The sequence below is a fragment of the Grammomys surdaster genome, unplaced genomic scaffold, assembly GCF_004785775.1.
Source record: "Grammomys surdaster isolate TR1022 unplaced genomic scaffold, NIH_TR_1.0 125463, whole genome shotgun sequence".
Classification (NCBI taxonomy): domain Eukaryota; kingdom Metazoa; phylum Chordata; class Mammalia; order Rodentia; family Muridae; genus Grammomys; species Grammomys surdaster.
Genome location: NW_021620326.1, coordinates 1,139,460 through 1,156,914, shown reverse-complemented (window position 1 = coordinate 1,156,914; position 17,455 = coordinate 1,139,460). Strand labels below are relative to the sequence as shown.

At 51.9% G+C, this 17,455-nt stretch overlaps 3 protein-coding genes across 4 annotated transcripts in view; 1 reads left to right on the top strand and 2 right to left on the bottom strand.

The window, feature by feature from the left end:
* Positions 1-3,680: 3,680 nt before the first annotated feature.
* Misp3 (MISP family member 3) lies at positions 3,681-5,641 on the top strand. The gene is made up of 4 exons (XM_028786268.1): positions 3,681-3,732; positions 4,080-4,709; positions 5,079-5,152; positions 5,370-5,641. The coding sequence occupies exons 2-4, from the start codon at positions 4,166-4,168 to the stop codon at positions 5,382-5,384; spliced, it is 633 nt and encodes a 210-aa protein (XP_028642101.1). The 5' UTR covers positions 3,681-3,732; positions 4,080-4,165; the 3' UTR covers positions 5,385-5,641.
* Positions 5,642-11,053: 5,412 nt separating this feature from the next.
* On the bottom strand, positions 11,054-14,188 carry CUNH19orf67 (chromosome unknown C19orf67 homolog). Of its 2 annotated transcripts, none has more exons than XM_028786323.1 (6): positions 13,860-14,052; positions 12,786-12,927; positions 12,570-12,670; positions 12,293-12,478; positions 11,766-11,900; positions 11,054-11,375 (listed from the first exon to the last, which is right to left on the bottom strand). In XM_028786323.1, the coding sequence occupies exons 1-6, from the start codon at positions 14,021-14,023 to the stop codon at positions 11,201-11,203; spliced, it is 903 nt and encodes a 300-aa protein (XP_028642156.1). In that variant the 5' UTR covers positions 14,024-14,052; the 3' UTR covers positions 11,054-11,200. The 2 variants fall into 2 exon arrangements, with proteins under 2 accessions (XP_028642156.1, XP_028642155.1); XM_028786322.1 differs by having other exon boundaries at positions 11,201-11,375; positions 12,786-12,930; positions 13,860-14,188.
* Positions 14,189-15,344: 1,156 nt separating this feature from the next.
* The window catches only part of Samd1 (sterile alpha motif domain containing 1), a 2,838-nt gene continuing 727 nt past the window's right edge, over positions 15,345-17,455 (bottom strand). The window contains exons 2-6 of the mRNA XM_028786334.1: positions 17,177-17,437; positions 16,505-16,799; positions 16,325-16,421; positions 16,118-16,229; positions 15,345-16,029 (exon numbers count right to left, since the gene is read on the bottom strand). Of these exons, the coding sequence (XP_028642167.1) occupies positions 15,871-16,029; positions 16,118-16,229; positions 16,325-16,421; positions 16,505-16,799; positions 17,177-17,437 (924 nt within the window). The 3' untranslated portion in view covers positions 15,345-15,870. The remainder of the gene's footprint in view (positions 16,030-16,117; positions 16,230-16,324; positions 16,422-16,504; positions 16,800-17,176; positions 17,438-17,455) is intronic.

The following is a 17,455-nucleotide window of genomic DNA, read 5'->3' as shown; positions in this document are numbered from 1 at the left end:
TCTCTCTCTCTCTCTCTCTCTCTCTCTCTCTCTCTCTCTCTCTCTCTCTCTCTCTGCATCTGGTTGTGTTTCAGGATGTGAGCTCTCGGCTTCTTCCCTAGTGGTGTGCCTGCCTGCCTGCCACCATGGTCCCTGCCATGACGGTCATAGACACTAACCCTCTGAAACTGTAAGCCCCACATGAATTCTTTCTTTTATAAGTTGCTTTAGTCATGACGCCCTGTCTCAGTAGTAGAAAAATAATTAAGAGAGTTTTGGCGATTTGAACTCAGGTCATCTTGCTTACAAAAGAAATGCTTTACCTACTCAGGTACTTAATGGGTTTGGGGTCCTGTTTTTTATTTTTGTTTGGGTTGGTTTGGTTGGTTGGTTTGGTTATGGTTTGGTTTGATTTGGTTTGGTGTTTCTAAGACAGAGTTTTTCTGTGTTGCTCTGGCTGTCCTAGAACTCACTCTGTAGACCAGGCTGGCCTCGAACTCAGATCCGCCTGCCTTTGCCTCCCAAGTGCTGAGATTAAAGGTGTTCACCACTGCTGCCTGCCATTTTATTTGGATTTTGAGGCAGAGTTGGCTCTACTGAAACTTACTATGTATTTATTCCAGCCTGGCCTCAAACTTACAGAGATCTGCCTGCCTCTATGTGCTGGAATTAAAGGCATTTACCACCACATCCTGAATAGATTTTGGTTTTTGTTTGTTGTTTGTTTGTTTTTTTGAGTCACAGTCTCATTATATAGCTCTGGCTGTCCTGGAACTCACTATGTAGACCAGGCTGGCCTCAAACTCACAGATCTATCTACCTCTGCAACTGGGTTTTCAGATTTTTAAACATTGCATAGCTGGGAGATGAAACACTCTGTTCTACAAGGAAGCTCCTCAAACTCAGGAAGTAAACAACGTAAAGGTTTCAGGAACCTCCTGAAATTGAACACACGCACTTGTCTCCTCCCTCCCCAAGAATATGTCAGCAGTCAGGACTGCTGAGAGATACTCTCAAGGAACTGAGTTGCCTGAAAGAGACCGTCCACTCTGCAGGCTATATAGTGGCTGTCCAATCGTGCACTCTAGGTTCCTGGTTTTTATGAGCTGTCACTACTGCTGTGTTAGGCTTTTCACTAATGCAGCTGTCTTTGAGTCATTTCTGTTCTTGTAACTAACTTCTCACCCATATTCCTGTAAGTAACCCCAATAAAATGTATTGGTTTCACCAAGTTGGACTTTAGTGGTCTCCATACTTTGGCCTGTCATCAGTTCTGTATCAGGGGTGAGTAAATGTTTGTTCATGTTTCCCCAGGAACAGTGTCACACCAGAAAACCAAACAACAGCTGGGTATGGTAGCATAGACCTTTAATCCTGGCACTCTGAAGGCTTCTGCTGATCCCTATGAGTTCAAAGCCAGCCTGGTATGCGTGTTGAGCACCAGGCCAACAAGGGCTACAGAGTGAGGCCCTATCTCAAAACAAAAATAACATCTGTGGGATGGCTTAGTGGCTAAGAGTGCTCACTGCTCTGGCAAAGAACCAGCATTTGATTCTCAGAACTCCTGTCAGGCAACACACAACCACCCGTAACTCTAGCTCCAGAAGATCCGGATTGTAACCCTCTTCTGGCCGCCACAGGCACCTACCTATAAGTGCAATACACATACATAAAAATAAAACACATTTTATTTTATTTATTTTTTATTTTTTTATTTTTGGTTTTTTTGAGACAGGGTTTCTCTGTGTAGTCCTGGCTGTCCTGGAACTCACTCTGTAGACCAGGCTGGCCTCAAACTCAGAAATCCGCCTGCCTCTGCCTCCCACGTGCTGGGATTAAAGGCGTGTGCCACCTGTTTTAAAAAAGAAACTGCTCTTAAGAAAATCCTGATTTGCCGGGCGGTGGTGGCGCACGCCTTTAATCCCAGCGCTTGGGAGGCAGAGGCAGGCGGATTTCTGAGTTTGAGAGTTCGAGGCTAGCCTGGTCTACAGAGTGAGTTCCAGGACAGCCAGGGCTACTTAGAGAAACCCTGTGTCGAAAAACAAAAAAAAAAAAAAAAAAGAAAATCCTGATTTGGTGTGAGTACCCATTCTAGGTGGCTCATGACTGTAACTTGGGCTACAGAAGACCCAAAGGCGTTAGCAGTCATCCAGATAAATCTGTGTGCACACACATATTCATAAAAACCTCTAAAACTAAAGAAAGAGTAACCACAGAGCTAAATGAAGCAACGGTTTACAGACCCCCACCTTTCCTATAATTAGTATCCTAGGTTAGCATGCAGTTGCTGTCCCATTCCTAGAGACCGTTTGGTGTGTATTTGGAGGTAGCCAGTAGGCCTGAGGGAGAATCACAGGAGAAATACCGTGTTTGCCATCTTTCTCACCTGATGACCTCTGTAGAAGCCATCAGTGGATGGAACCAGAGTGTGAGAAGGGAATGGTGTCCCAGTCAGATGAAGCCAGGTGGGAAAGGGCAGGGACAGCCTGCCTCTGTGAGGGAGCATCATACATACAGACTGATGAGGAAGGCTCAGTTGCTTGGGCATCAAGGGGCTGGATAGAGGCCACATCCTGAGGTGAAGTGATAAAGTACACCATGCCTCATAGACACAAAGCATTTGTTAAAACAGTTTCCCAGGCTGGCTTCAAACTTGTAGTCAAGGAGAAGCTTCTGATTCTCCTGCCTGTACTATCTATCCCAAGTGTTGGGGTTATAGGTATGCACCATCATAGCAGAGCTGGGATGGACACCAGGGCTTTGTGCATGCTATGACATGGGGTGGGCCGGGTTTTGTGAAAGCAGGGTTCTACAAGGGCGAGTGGAAAATGTCTCTACGAGTGGTTAGCCCTCACTCTGGATGACAGATCGGGCACCAGACAAAGGTCGCTGCTGCCTCCTGCTAACCCGGTGGCTCCTCTGACCCAGCTTGGGCCTCTTTAGCAACCTGGCCCAAGTTTCCAGCCACAATTGCTCGGCTGAGGCCTGGAAGTCCTGTAGTATCTGTGCTCTCAACCTTTGCTCATTCTAGCTGGACACTTGGCCGCCAACGCCTTGCGGGGTTTTCTGGAAGGGGTTGGGTGGGGGGAGCTGCTCCAGGGCTTTGAGGAGCAGCAGCAAACCAGGTAGAGCTGAGCAGCCCGGGGCAGCAGTAGCACGCAGTGCGACGGCCCCGGGCGCCCCCTCGGGACGGACCGGAACTGTGTTGTCGCAGCGATCTGTGTGCAGAGAAGGCCCTGAGACCACATGGGGTGGGAGGTGTCGCTGGCCGCGGGCTGGCACCTGCTGAGCTAGACTAGTGAGGTCAGCGAAAGACGACCGGGGAAACACTGTAAGGAGGCCGTGGTTCAATGATCAGCGCACAGCGCGGCGCTCCACTAGAGGTCAGGTCTCCGGAAAGTGATGGGAGAAAAAAAAAAAAAACAAAAACCACGAGATCCCAAAATGCCAGCGTGGTACCAGAGGGAAAGGGCAACACATACCCCCAACCCCACCCCGGGTAGAGAGTTCCAGGGAAGCTCGTTCTGAAGAAGCCATCCTTTCAGTCAACCGGTGGGCTCAGGTGGCGGGAATCCGGCGTCCAGCGGAGGTGCCCTGGCCCATAGGGCGGGTCCAGGGCCACTGGAATCCAGCTGGCAGGTGCCGGGGGCGGTGCCCAGCCCTGCCCCCAGGGGACGTTCCTGGAGGCCAGAGGCGGGTCAAAGAAGAGAGCAGGCGACGCCTTAGAACCTCGGGCGGCAGCTGCAACCACAGGTACTCCGCAGGGCACTGTGTCCTACCTATCTGGGCATCTCAATCCGGCTCTGAGAACACTTTGAAAATTTCAAAGTGCGCCTAACTCCGAACATCCATGTTCCCGGGTGTCCGAGAGCGTAGTCCTGGGGTCGCCTGAAGCTTAAGGCTACGTCTTCCGGGAGCCTCAGAGCCAGGGCACAGGGGAAGGCAGTGAGTGAGATCCTGGAAATCTCTGGAGAGGAGGACTTGGAGACCCCGGAGTCAGATAGCCAGGTCCTGTAGGTGCCAGTTAAGCAGGTCACGGAGCGCCCGGGCGGTCCGCGCCTGGGCCGCCTGGCACTGGGAGAGCCGAGGTACTGGGGCAGTTGTGTCCCTGTCTCGGCTCAGAGGCCTCCAGGTGTGTTTTCCGCTGAGGCCCGCGGCGTCCAAACCGGCGCCTGCGGAATTGCAGATGGAGACGCCCATCCAGCGGGAAATCCGCCGCAGTTGCGAGCGCGAGGAGAGCCTACGCCGGAGCCGGGGTCTGAGTCCCGGTCGCGCGGGCGAGGAACTCATCGAGTTGCGTGTGCGGCCGGTGCTCAGCCGACCCGGCTCCGGTACCCCGCTGCCTCGCGCCCTGGAGCGCGCTCGGGCGGGCGCGAAGATGCAGCGGGACATCGAACGCGAGGCTCACAGGCAGGCGGCGCTGGCGAGCCCCGCGGTTCCGGAGCCCAGCGCCCGGCGGCGGCCGCAGCCGCTGGACGAACTCAAGCGCTTCTTTGAGGCTGCGGCGGAGGACGGCGCGGGCTTGCAGCGGCTGCCGGAGGCCGGAGGCCGGCTGCACCCCGCCGTTCAGGACGGCTGTCCTGTGCTGGGGCAGTTGCCTCCGCTCGTTGCCCCGTCGCTGCTGGAGCAGGAGGTGCGCCGGGTGCGCGAGCGCGAGCGGGAGCTGCAGTTGCAGCGGCGCAGCATCTACGGAGCCGCCGAGGTCGGGGAGCCAGCGCCAAGCCTCACCCGTAAGCGGTCCCCCTGGGCCCCAGAGCTCAGGCTGTCTCCAGCTCCAGTGGTTCATCTGTAGGCTCGCAGACCCTTAACTATCCTTCTGGGGTTCACTTTCTGTTCTTCACTTCCATACTTGGAGTGAGGATCCCCAGATCCATCAGACCTTGTCTTGGAACCTTGGCTTCTGGTGTTCTTGGGTCCTCTGTACTTTTCGGGTTCCTATCTACACTGAATTTGCCTCACTCCTGTTCCTGGGTCCCCAGAACTGGGTGGAGGCCTCCACAGGAAGGAGGGGTACACACCTGTATGTGTTTAAGGGGTGCGGCCGTCCTCCAGCTGGCAAGAGGAGGGGCAGCCGCGGTTGAGCGTTCCTTCCCCCACAGCGAGCAGGGGAGATGGAAAGTTGGCGGTGATCTGGCCCCCGCGGAGACGGGCCTCAGAGAATGGCCTGGAGAAGGTGGGAGCCCCCCTTTCCAATGCTTGTCGCTGTCCCACCCCTCCCTGCAGTGCCTGGGCATTGGGGTGGAGGGAGGAGGTGCATCCTGGTCCCCTGGAGCGCCACTCTGGCCCAAACTCAAAAGTTCCAGATGTAATCTAGAGAGTGAAGAGGAGATGGGGGCCTGGAGGCCAAACTCTCCCTGAGGGCGTTCTTACTCTTCCCCTTTTCCTTGAAGGAGCGCAGACCCTGAGGTCTGTGAAGGTTGGGACCTGCGGCCAGAAGTAACTTACCCTTTGAAAAACAAGGTTAAAGTAACCCTCCAGATCACCAGAAGGCCTAAAAAGGGAAGGGCCAGCTTTCTTTAATGGCAACTTGAAATCCATCCCATCCTTGATGCGGACTACGGAATTAACCACCTTTCTCCATAAAATTGTTTAGTCTTCCCAGGAAAACAGACCACCACCCGCAAAACCTGTGAGTGAAACATAAAATAAAGTCTTCCTTTTCCTAGGCTTTAGTGCAAGTTGTTTTCTACTGGTCTGGGTGGGGCGGTGTCTGACAGGTGAAGAACCCTTGGGAAAGCTACCAGCGGATTAGCGGATCGCACCGGAATGTTGGAATTCAAAATGCGCTCTGGTCTCCTTGTTCTGGACTGACTGCTGACCCGGGCCTGGGCCAGGGCCCTACTGCCCCCTGGTGGTGCTAGCGCAAAGTGCTGCTCACTGGTCCGCAGACTCCACTCCGGTGTCCAGATGTCAGTTTTTACAGGTGCCAAAGCATTCTGTGCTCAGGGCGCTGTTAGACTGAGGTGCTATGAAGGTGTCCCTGCTCTGGGGATATAAATAATAATGTAAAAGTACTAGGGATGGGCTGGAGGGATGGTTTAGGGTAAAGAGTGCTTGCTACTCTTGCAAATGACCCGAGTTCAGCTCCCAGCATCTACATGGGGGGCTCACTACTGCTTATAATTCCATCTCCAGGAGATCTCTTGCCCACTTCTCTCCTCCAGAAAAATCTGAACATACATGGCATACATTCGCACAAAATGCACACATATACACATGAATTAAAATAAAGATAATTTTAAAAAGAGAGATTACCACTGGTGGTGTTGAAGAGTCAAGGACCTGGTCTTTGCTTGTTTCTTTTAAAATCATGGCTTCATAGATCCCATATGGACCTGAAATTCCCTCTGTGGGCAAGGGTGACCTAGAAAGTTTTAAAAGATTTACTTTTCGGATTCACGCTGTGTGTGTAAGTGTTTTGTTGGCCTGTGTATGCAGTACCTGCAGAGGTAAGAAGAGGGTCAGATCCCTTGGGACTACAGTTCCTTGTGAGTGCTGGGAACTGAACCATGGTACTCCAGAAGTACTCTCAATTGCTGAGCAACCTCTCTTTATTTTTAGTTATATGTATGTGTATGTTGGGGTCTATACACAAGAGTGCAGATGTACAGATGCCCTCAGAATCCAGACAGCATCAATCCCCCTAGAGCTGGAGCTGTGACAGTTGTGAGTCACCAGAGGTGGGTGTTTGGAACAGAACCCAGGTCGTCTGCAATGGTAACTAGTGCTCTTAACCACTGAACCATCTCTCCAGCCCCTGGAACTGTTACTACAGTGACGTTTAGGACTGAAGAAGTTAAGAGTGTTTGCTGTGCTGTGCGAGGTGGCGCATGCTTTAATCCTAGCACTTGGGAGGCAGAGAAACAGGCAGACCTCTGAGTTCGAGGCCAGTCTAGCCTACAGAGCAAGTTCCAGCACCACCAGGGCTACACAGAAAAACCCTATCTTGAAAAACAAAACAAAACAAAACAAAATGCTGCCCATTCAGATCCAGTTTTAGTTCCCAGTACACAACTTTGGGTAGCACACACCACCTATAACTCCAGGTCCTGGAGCTCAGACACCATTTTTTAGACTTCTCTGGCATCCTGGAATACACAGATGAATATCTGAAAACCCAACACAGATACACATGTCTCCTCTATGTTGCCCTGACTGTCCTGGAACTCTGTAGACCAGGCTGGCTTTGAATTCACAGAGATACTCCTGCCTCTGCCTCCTGAGTGCTGGAAATTTTTTTTTTGCTTTGTTTTTGTTTATCGAGGGTTTCTTTGTGTAGCCCTGACTGTTCTAGAATTTGCTCTACATGTAGATGAGGCTGGCTTCGAGGTCCACCTGCCTCTGCCTCCTGAGTGCTGAGACTACTAAAGACATGTACCACCATAGCCTGACCACATAACATAATTTTTAAAAATAAAAAATCCAACGGGCAGTGGTGGCGCATGCCTTTAATCCCAGCACTTGGGAGGCAGAGACAGGTGGATTTCTGAGTTCGAGGCCAGCCTGGTCTACAGAGTGAGTTCCAGGGCAGCCCAGGCTTCACAGAGAAACCCTGTCTCAAAAAAATAAAAAAATAAAAAATAAAAAATCCAGCCAGGCGGTGGTGGTACCCGCCTTTAATCCCAGCACTTGGGAGGCAGAGGCAGGCAGATTTCTGAGTTCGAGGCCAGCCTGGTCTACAGAGTGAGTTCCAGGACAGCCAGGGCTATACAGAGAAACCCTGTCTCAAAAAAAAACAAAAAAAAAATCCTTTAAACAAAGAACCAGAAAATGAGATCATGTTCCTGACAAGTGCAAGGTTCCAGGTCTGAGACAAAACAAAACTACAAATGTGTACTTAGTAATTTCTTTCCCCTTGTAACATCTTTTTAGACAGAGACTCACTAGGTTCTTGGCTGGCTATGTGGAACAGGATGGCTTTGAACCTGTGACTTCCTGCTTTTGCTTCCTGTGTGTTGGAATTACAGGCCTATGTCACCATAATTATTCAAGTGGGACTGGGCGTGGTGACACATTTGCCTTTAAACTTAGCACTTAGGAGGTAGAAACATGCAGATTTCTGTAAGTTCAAAGCCAGCCTGGTCTACATAGTGAGACCTTGTTGTAGGAAACAAGAAAAAGTGGTCAGTCATGGGGACTCTGCAAACCCTTCTTCACTTCTGCTAAACACTCTAAATTGTTTGGAAAACTGTATCTGTGTAATTCGCAGAACGCCAGGACAGTTCTCCGGCTTCTTAGAAGTGGCTAGCATCAGAAAAAGCAGGACTCTAAGACAGTTTAGACTTGTTGTATAGGGATACATATACAGCTCAATTGGTAAAGTACTTGCCTGGCAAACAGGAAAGCCAGGCCAAGGTTTAATCCTGAGCTACACATAAACAGTGGTAGATATCTGTAACTGAAGAGGTAGTAGGGCAGTAGGATCAGAAGTTCAAGGTCAGCCCCAGCTACATAGAGAGCTTGAGGCCAGCCTACCTATATGACACCCTGTCTCAAAAATAAAATTAATAAATAAATTGAGGGGCTGAGATGTCTCAGTGGGTAAAGCGCTTGTCATGCCAGTCTGGCCAGAATTCAGATTACCAGAAACCATGTGGTTTGTGCACGTCCCTGCAGGCTCCGATTGGAAATGGGAGGCAGGAGAATCACTGGAAGTTTGCAGGCAGCTAGTCTGCAGACAGGCTAAGGCAGCTACTTTATAACAAAGTGGAAGAGCAGAGCTGACACTCAGCGCTCTCTCCCAACCTCCACAAATATGCCAAGGCATGTACCCAGCAACATACACACTGACATACAAATAACTAAATACTAGCCTTATGGTTTACATTTCTGACATGCCCAGTCAAATCTCACTATGTTAACCAGGCTGGCCTCAGTTAGCAGCAGGTGTCTAATGAAATACCAACAGATAAAAGAGGAGAAAGTGGTGTTTCACTCAGGAGAAGCTGTCTACCTTTATTTTATTTTAAAATTAAAAAAATACATGAATGTTTTGCCTGCATATCTGTCTGTGAACCATGTGCATGTCTGGTGTCTGGGGAGGGTATCAGATGCTATAGAAGTGGAATTATAGATGGTTGTCAACCACAATGTGGGTGCTGGGAACAGAACCCTGATCTTCTGGGAGAGCAACACTGGTTTTGATTGCTGAGCCATCTCTCCAGTCCTCCCTCCCTCTTTGACTAGAATTAATCTGATCCAAGCTGTGGAATAAAACATTATTCAGTCAACAATGCTTAGCAGAAGTCTCTCTGGAAGAGCAAGGGTTTGGTTTGTAACCTTGAGTTAGCTCACCTTTCGTATCTGTTTTTTTTTTTTTTTGGTTTTTCGAGACAGGGTTTCTCTGTGTAGCCCTGGCTGTCCTGGAACTCACTCTGTAGACCAGGCTGGCCTCGAACTCAGAAATCCACCTGCCTCTGCCTCCCAAGTGCTGGGATTAAAGGCGTGCGCCACCACCGCCCGGCTTGTATCTGTTTTTAAAGGCTTACAATGATATGTACCAGGTGGTGTCAACTGAATTACTAAAGCATAAGGCAGGTGGCACACTGGAGGCCCAGGCTGGACGTTAAGGCCAACCTGGGCTATATACTAGGACTCTAGGTGGATTAAAAAGAAAGGTATCCAGGCAGTGGTGGCACATACCTTTAATCCCAGTACTGGGGAAGAAGAGGCAGGTGGATCTTTGAATTTGAGGCCAGCCTGGTCTACAGCAGGAGGGCTCATTTCTCTCAGCTCCAGGATAAGGAGAGGGAAACCTTGTCTTAAAACAAACAAACAAACAAACAAACAAACAAACAAACAGCCGGGCGGTGGTGGCGCATGCCTTTAATCCCAGCACTTGGGAGGCAGAGGCAGGTGGATTTCTGAGTTCGAGGCCAGCCTGGTCTACAGAGTGAGTTCCAGGACAGCCCGGGGTATACAGAGAAACCCTGTGTCAAAAAAAACCAGAAAAACAAACAAACAAGCAAACAAAGGAAAGAGAGAAAAATTCTGGGAAGATTGCTAATAAGTAAGAGCCCTGGCTGCTCTTCGGGAGGACCCTCCTTCAGTTTCCTGCACCAGCTTGGAGGCTGACACTTATCCTATCTGTAATTTTAGACCCAGGGTATCTCTGATGCCCTCTCTGGCCTCCTGGGCAAGGAGAGAAATAAAAACATATAAGTAAATATATATATTTGAAAGAGATATGCCCTCTAACATAGCCAGCCCCAACTGTCCTGCAACTCACTGTGTAGAACAGGCTTGACTCACAGAGCCCATCTGCCTCTGTTTTCCCTAGTGCTATGATTAAAGGTGTATGCTACCATGGCCGGTTAATAAAAATTAGTTTCCTCCCCCGCCCCGCCAACACACAGATACACAGGACATGGTTCTCTATTTCTAGGTCTCACATTCTGACTGAATGTGAAAATTTTAGTATCCAAATATCGACCTCTCACTGTAGAGATTGTAAAAACTCAGAGCGACATTGAGGTGGAGGAAGGACCCCATTCCAATCCAGGGCCAGTTTTGCTGAGAAGGCCCAGGTTCGAGTCTAGGCTTGGCTTCTCAGGAAGCAGGTGGGCTCATTTCTCTCAGCTAGAGTATCCTTCACCAGCCCAAGATTGATGTGGGGCTGAGAGAGCCCCCTAGGACTCTCCAGACACCCTTCAAGAGACAAGACAATCACCAGCTTGGCTCGGACACCCCAAAAGCTGGAAGGGAAAGTCTGATTCCACTCTGCAAACTGATATCCTGCAGTTTCCTAGGGTACATCGGGAAATGTAGTGTTAAAAAAAAAATCGGGATAGGAATCACTTCCGGGATAAAAAAAAATAACAAAAAACAAAACAAAAAAAACCGGGCGTGGGTCTAAGTACTCCTTCAGTGGGCCTAGAATTTTCCTGCTACCAGAAACTTGTTTTCTGGGTTCCGGTTGCTGACGAGAGCCGCTACTTCCCTGTTTGATTCACGTGGATCTACGCATGTGCAGCAGGCTCTCCGAGGTCTGCGGACTACACTTCCCACAAGGCCCTGCGGTGGGCGGGGCCCACCCACTCCAGGGGAGGAATGAGGCGCTCACAGGACACAGAACCTCTGACCTTGCTCTTTTATTAACAGAAAAGTCTGCCAGCATTTGGTGTTCGGTGGCCCGTGCCGGGGCGTACTCAGTGCAGCCCACATCTCTTCCTGCCTGGAGTTTGGGGTTGTTCAGGCTCCAGCTGGCACCTTCTCCTGGGACTCAGGATGCCGGGGCTGCCCAAGCCGCGGGCCCAGCAGCGCTGGGGGGCCGGGCGGGGCCTGCCTGGCCCATGAGGATCTGCACCAGCAGGTCGGTGGCCAGCACGTGCGACGGCTCCTCGAAGCCGATGGTTAGTAGCTGCTGGTAGTCCCCGGGTGGCTGGGGGCACAAAATCCTTGGGGGCACGGAGACAAGCCTGACTTGAGCACCTCTGCCCCTCAACTGGGAGGGGCTTTGTTTCAGTTAGGGGTGGTGGCTACCCTAAGGGAAAGCATTTCCTCTGTTGACAAACTCCTGGAGTTGAAACACTGGACTTGAGGCTATTAAACACTTTTCTGGCTGTTGTCTCCCTGGGAGAGTGACTTATCTGCTCTGAAAACATGTTTTCTTGGTGAAATCCGCATCTCTATGGATTGCTGTTTAGTCTGCATAAAGCACCCTTCAGGGCACAGTAAAATGTGTTCCCTATTAAGAGTGGAAACTTTGTCACCTGAGTTCCAGTCTTTGGTGAGGTTTTCTGCCCTCCCTCAAACTTAAGCCCACATCACCACCACTGGGGTCCTACCATGAATCAAGATCATCCTCTGCGGGTCCTAGGGGCATCCATCGGCCAATGGACCAGAGTTTCTGGATCTGGGGGCACGAATTGGCTGGTCCCTGGCCTGCATCCTCCCATGTATCTCGATAACACAAGAAGTAGCTGAGAGGGAGAGAGCAGAGGGAAAAGCAATACTTTAGTTTTTTTTTTTTTTTTTTTTTTTTTTTCCTGCTGAAGGCTTTAATTTTGGAGGTGAGATTCAAGTTCCTCAGAAGTTATCTCAAGATCTGAGGCAGGAATGTGACTCAGTACTGAGGGCTTTTCTCCCTGGTGGCCTAATCTTATATTTTAATGGGAAGGTGGAGTTAAGAAACCTAAAGGTTGAAAGTGTAACTCAGTGCTGGTCTAGCATATGCAAGATCCTGGATTTTATCCTAGCACTGCAGAAGGCGTTTAGTTTTGTCTTGCTTTTCACTCTTTGGTGGTGGTGTATAGGCTCAAGTTGGCATTCAGTATAGGAAGGAGAGGACTTTGATTTTGATAAGGGGACTCACTAATCCACGTGGGAGTTTGCTCCTTGACTGCTGGCCTCTGTAGTGGTTTCCAGGTTCCAGCGCATCTTCTTATAGAGGTATCTTGGGAAGTGACTGGCAGTGTACGCTGCTGGTGTGCAGTATCGGAAGATGGACACATCGTGGGAGGGGCTAATGGAGAACCTCCCGCAGAAGAAGCAGGAGATGCTAGTAGGAGATAGGAGAGTGGACAGCAAGCTGGACCCTGGACCCCACCACCCAACAGTCCCACTTTCTGCTCCATTTCCTGTCCGCTTACCTCAAAGGGTTAGTTTCCTCCAGGTCGACGAACCCAAAGGAGGCATACATGAGAACTAACTGTTCCAAGCGCAGGGTTAGCTGCTGGGAGATCTCCAGCAGCTGCACGGAAGGTGGGACTTAGTGACCTCAGGTGGTCAGCCAGAAGCAACCCTCCTACCCCCCTAGGCAGAGTTTAAAGGAGAAAGGGGCGTGGAAAGAGAGCTGCTGTACACACCCCCTTCCGGACCAACTCTTGCAGGGCTCCGTAGATAGGAGGGAGACTCCTTGCCGCAGCCTCAAGGTATAGGAAGTAAGGTTCACACATAGTTAAGAAGGTGGGCATGGCCTTGGCTAGCTGTTCCTTCTGTACTCGGTCCCTGCTGAAGGGAGAAAGGGGCCTTCATGTGGCATCTCTCCTTCCTTCCCTAGGGGCCCCTGTGCTCCCCCTTCTCCACTTGCATCCCTGGCTGAACCCATGATGAAATTCCCTCAGTGCTGTGGCCTAGTGCTAAGAACATTTGCATAGCATGTGCAGAGTCCTGGGTTCCATTCCAACACCCCAAAATTAAACATAAGAAAAAAAAAGGAACGAGGAGCTTAAGTCCGTGTTATGGATGGCTCAGCATAAGAGAAAGATTTCCCTCAGTGTCAAGACTTTCTCCCATCACCTTTCAGAACCACCTGCATCACTCATTTGAAATATTTGTTAAAGTGCTGACACCTGGGCTGGGAGCACAGCTCTGTGGCAGAAGGCTTGCCTAGTGCAAGGGGCTGCATTCCATTCCCAGCGCAACGCTCGGAAAGCTGGGACTTAAGCCTCCCAAAGACATCACACCGCTTTCCACTGGTCTGGAAACTACATTTTTCTTTGGGAGTGGAGGGTGGCCTCTCATACCAGAAGTTTCTGGCTAGAGTTGATGCAGATGGAATCTGTTTAGCTGACTTAAACTAGGTTTTAAAAATAATCTTAGAGCATTTCAAATTTGGTAGGCAGTACTCAGTAGACTGAGGCAGGAGGCTCACCAACCGGAATATAATGAGACCATGTCTTAAGAAAAAGAATTGTTCAAAGCAAGCAAGCAACCAACCAACCAACCATTAAAGTTCTAGAGAAAGGATTTTGCTACCCTAAAGGCCCATACATTGCCAGGTTCTGCCTCTCAATTCTTAACAGCCCTCGGTGCAGTATAAAGTGGATTCCTAATCAGCTAGCCTCATATACTGTATCTCTGGGCCCTGAGTTCAGTTTTTGGCCTTTGTGGGCTGCACAGTCCTCCTGTCCTGGGACCTGGGCCTTGTGCAGGGTCACCTGTAGAGCAAGTAGCTTTGAAAGTCATCCGCCTTCCTGAGCAGGTAACGGAGCTGGTCAGTGATGGGGCTGAACATGGAGTCCAGCGGGAGGCGAGCCGGGGTCGGCCCGAGCTCTGCTGCCAGTGGCTCCCGGGAGGACGTGGAGGCTGGAGCTTCCATCATGGGCTGTGCCCGCTGGGGCTCCAGTTCCGCTGAAGCCTCGGGTCTCCCGACGGGCGACCACGAGGGGTCTCCATAGGGCGGCGGCCCGGGTCCCAGTTCCTCCGAAGGCGGTGCTTCTCCAGGGCCCAGGGCCAGCGACCCCGCGAACCAGGGCTCCGCAGCCATCCGCGTCCACCGCAGGCTCCTCCAGTCCCCGCGGCGTCCCGGGAGCGCACACACCTGGGGCCGAGCGGCTTGGGCAGGGAGCGCAGCCGCAGCCCACTCAGGCCGGCCTCGACGTCTCTGCCGGCGCCGCCCCGCGGGGCTTTCGCCTCTTTTGAATTTCTGCACGCGGAGGGCGCGCAGCCTGGGCCTGCACTGCGCCCCGAGCTCGGCCGGCACCTGGCGCGCGGGGCGCTGCCAAGGACGGAGCCCCAGACCTGCCTTGTGGTTGCGCCGCAGCTAGGCGCCTTTTCTCTTCCCAGGCAGTTGACTAGACTGGAGGGGGATTCCTAACTTACTGGGAATCTCGGAGGCCTAGGCTACATCCCAGCAGGTGACCCCAAGATCTGACTCTTAACTGCTGGAACTGGGATCTGCTTTTGAGCCTACTAAGGCCTAGCTAGTGATACAGCAATTACTCCTACAATAAAAATTCTCAAGACAGGTGATCTTATCCCATTGTCTCTTTTGTTCCAGTATGCCCGCTCTGGTCCCTGAACACTTATAGGTTGGATTCCTCGCTACGTGCAAAGACTGACTGGAAAGCCAAGTGTATTACAGGGTTTGAAGTAAGCAGCAACAGGTGGCACACTATCTTGTGTGACCCTCAACTTGACTTTGTCAAGCCAGTTGCCCTGTCTATAAAACGAGTTTTATGATGTCTGCTTTACCAAACTACAGAGGTGACAGCAAAAGGCTCAGCAAGTGTGCAGGTAACTGTTAGTCACTCAACAAACACTTGAGCAGGTGATGGCAGAAGACAAAGGAACTATCCCAGTCCTAGACTGATGATTTTGTCATTGTTGAGACAGGACTGCCTGTAGCCCAAGCTGCCTTTGAACTGTCGGTAAGTCTAGCCTCGGATTCCTGACCCTGCTTCCATCTCTAAGTGCTATATATAACAGGTGTGCCACTAAGCCCAGCATCTCCTTTTTGTGGTGGAGATAGAACGGCGATGTTCTATCAGCATACTTGGTGAGGCTGCTGAGTCTCAGCCGAGCCGTAGTGGGCTGAGGGAGCTGCCACTCTTCTGCCTCACCAAAATACTGTCTTCACGTTAAACTCTTCAAGGTTTCTAGCACCTCCTTCCTCCATGCAGAAAATGCACTTTTTTTTTTAAAGTTTTATTTAAAAAACCTTCGGTGCAATATTAAAAAGCAATACAGCCAGGTGGAACAACAGTAGACAGACAGAAAGGGAAGGAAAAGAGGACCCAAGGTCCCTTACCTCACCTGTTCCCCAGAGGCTGGGGGTCAAAGGGGAGGCCATGGAGGTGGTGGGACGAGGAAAAACCACCACCAGGATGAATAGGCAGAACAAAACACATATAAGATACATCTGGCTGAACTGAAGAGGGGTTTGGGGCCACAGGAAGCTCCCCTGTTGTTTTGTTTTTCAAAAATGTCCTGGTTTGGGGAGAAAGGGTGACCCCTGGTAAATGAGCCAACCAAGTCCTCCTACCCCACACTCCACTGCTGTGGAGAGGGGTGAACTAAGGTCAGGGGTGTGAGAGAAGGGGAATGGAGAAGGGCATCCCCTCACTGGAGTCTGTTAGGAAGGTCGAGTGTACCCATGTCCAGCTTCTGGACTATGGGGCCACCACGGGTGAACTCTGGACTGGCTGGGGTGGGGACAAGGCCGGGTGCTCAGCCTAGAAGGCCATCAGGATCGTCCTCCTCAAAGTGGCCTTGCTGAAGCACCTTGATATGGTGCTCGTAGATTTTCAGGGCTGGGCCCAGGCGGATGGACAGACCAGTGAGCACATCTGTCCGCTGCATGAGCAACAAAGACTTGCCATCAATTTCCTAGGCAGGACAGAAAGGGGGCAGGGTCAGCGAACACCCTGCGGCCCTCTGTGTGCACACACACAGGAGTCCCTGGCTGGGAACTCACCTGCTCTTGAAAAGCAGTAGCCTGCTCTGGGAAGCCTGCCTCGGTGAAGTATTCCACCACATCCATGACTGTCCACTCCACCGGGTCCGTTGGCTTCTCCTTGCGCCCAGAACTGCATCAGAATGGAGAGTTAACAGTGACCTTGGCACAGCTCTAATTGTCCAACACCCAGGTGCTAACCCTAATGTCCCCAGTGCCCCCACTTACGGACAGCCAAAAGGTGTCCCATCAGTCCCAGGTAGGGCTGGTTTTCCTGGAGGCAAAGGCACAGGAGATGGAGAATCCGGAGCAGCTGCAACACAAGCTGGGAAAGGGAAGGCAGATGGCAGTCAGGCTTGGGTTCACAGCTCCCTGCTCTGCACTGCCCCAACCCAGACGGGTCCTTACCTGATCCCCCTTCTTTATTCGTAGCTGTCATCGAGAACACCTGGCGTGTGCAGCTGCCAGGTGCTGGTCCCCGCCCTTCATCCTGGCCCTGGTAGGGTCCACAGGGCGACCACTCCTTGACCCTCTCCTTAGCATTCGGAGGGCCCCGCTCTCCATTAATCTGCTGGTGCTGAGCACCTGCGGGGCGGTCACTCTCGGGCACTTCTGAGCCCTCAGATACATTGTCCTCCTCCTCCTCCTCGTCTTCATCGTCATCTTCCTCTTCTTTCTCAAACACCCGTTCTTCTCCACCTCTCTGGGGCCAGAGAAAGAAGCAGGCAGAGTTAGAGCTCTTCTAGTCCCGGATGAAATCCAGTGTCCGCCGCCACCTTTGACAACAACACGGAGTAACTTTTACGCTGTGCTGTCGTTTCCGTGCCAGGTTCTGGGTTAATAAAGCCCTCAATAGCCAAGTCTTACTAAACTCGCTCAACTACCCCCAGGGGTCGCTACTGTCAGCAATCCGCGTTTACAGCCGAGGAAACTGAGGCTCCCGCAGATCAGGTCACTGACCGAGACCACCGCGTTCGGAGTCCACGGGGACCGTGGGTGAATCCCGGCCACCTGACGTCCCGCTCCCTCCCGGGACTCTCGTCCCCGCCAACTTCGCCCGCACCTGCCCGGTGCGCTCACCTTGCTCCGCGCCGCGCGTGCGCTAGCGGCCGGCGGCGCTCGTCCCGGCCTGTCTCCGCGGGGTAGCGCGAGCGCTCCCAGGCGGGTGCGCTCCAGACGGCCTCGCGCCGCTTCCTCTTCCAGCAGCCCCTGCACGCGGCCGCGGGTGAGGCGGCCGCTGGCGCCGCCACTGCCCCCGAGGTAGCGCACTACCACCCGCAGGCTCACGCGCCCGCCACCCCCCCCAGACAGGCCCGGACGCCCCCCCCCCGCCGCCAGCGGCTGCGGCGGTGGCGGCAG

What these genes read in the sequence shown, in the direction of transcription:
- Misp3 (XM_028786268.1), top strand. Translation starts at nt 4,166, where the DNA reads ATGGAGACGCCCATCCAGCGGGAAATCCGCCGCAGTTGCGAGCGCGAG. An exon ending in GCCAGCGCCAAGCCTCACCC is followed by an intron (nt 4,710 to 5,078) that starts GTAAGCGGTCCC and finishes CTTCCCCCACAG; the next exon opens with CGAGCAGGGGAGATGGAAAG.
- CUNH19orf67 (XM_028786322.1), bottom strand. Translation starts at nt 14,188, where the DNA reads ATGGCTGCGGAGCCCTGGTTCGCGGGGTCGCTGGCCCTGGGCCCTGGA. An exon ending in CAAAGCTACTTGCTCTACAG is followed by an intron (nt 12,931 to 13,859) that starts GTGACCCTGCAC and finishes TTCTCCCTTCAG; the next exon opens with CAGGGACCGAGTACAGAAGG. An exon ending in GAGGATGATCTTGATTCATG is followed by an intron (nt 11,376 to 11,765) that starts GTAGGACCCCAG and finishes CGTGCCCCCAAG; the next exon opens with GATTTTGTGCCCCCAGCCAC.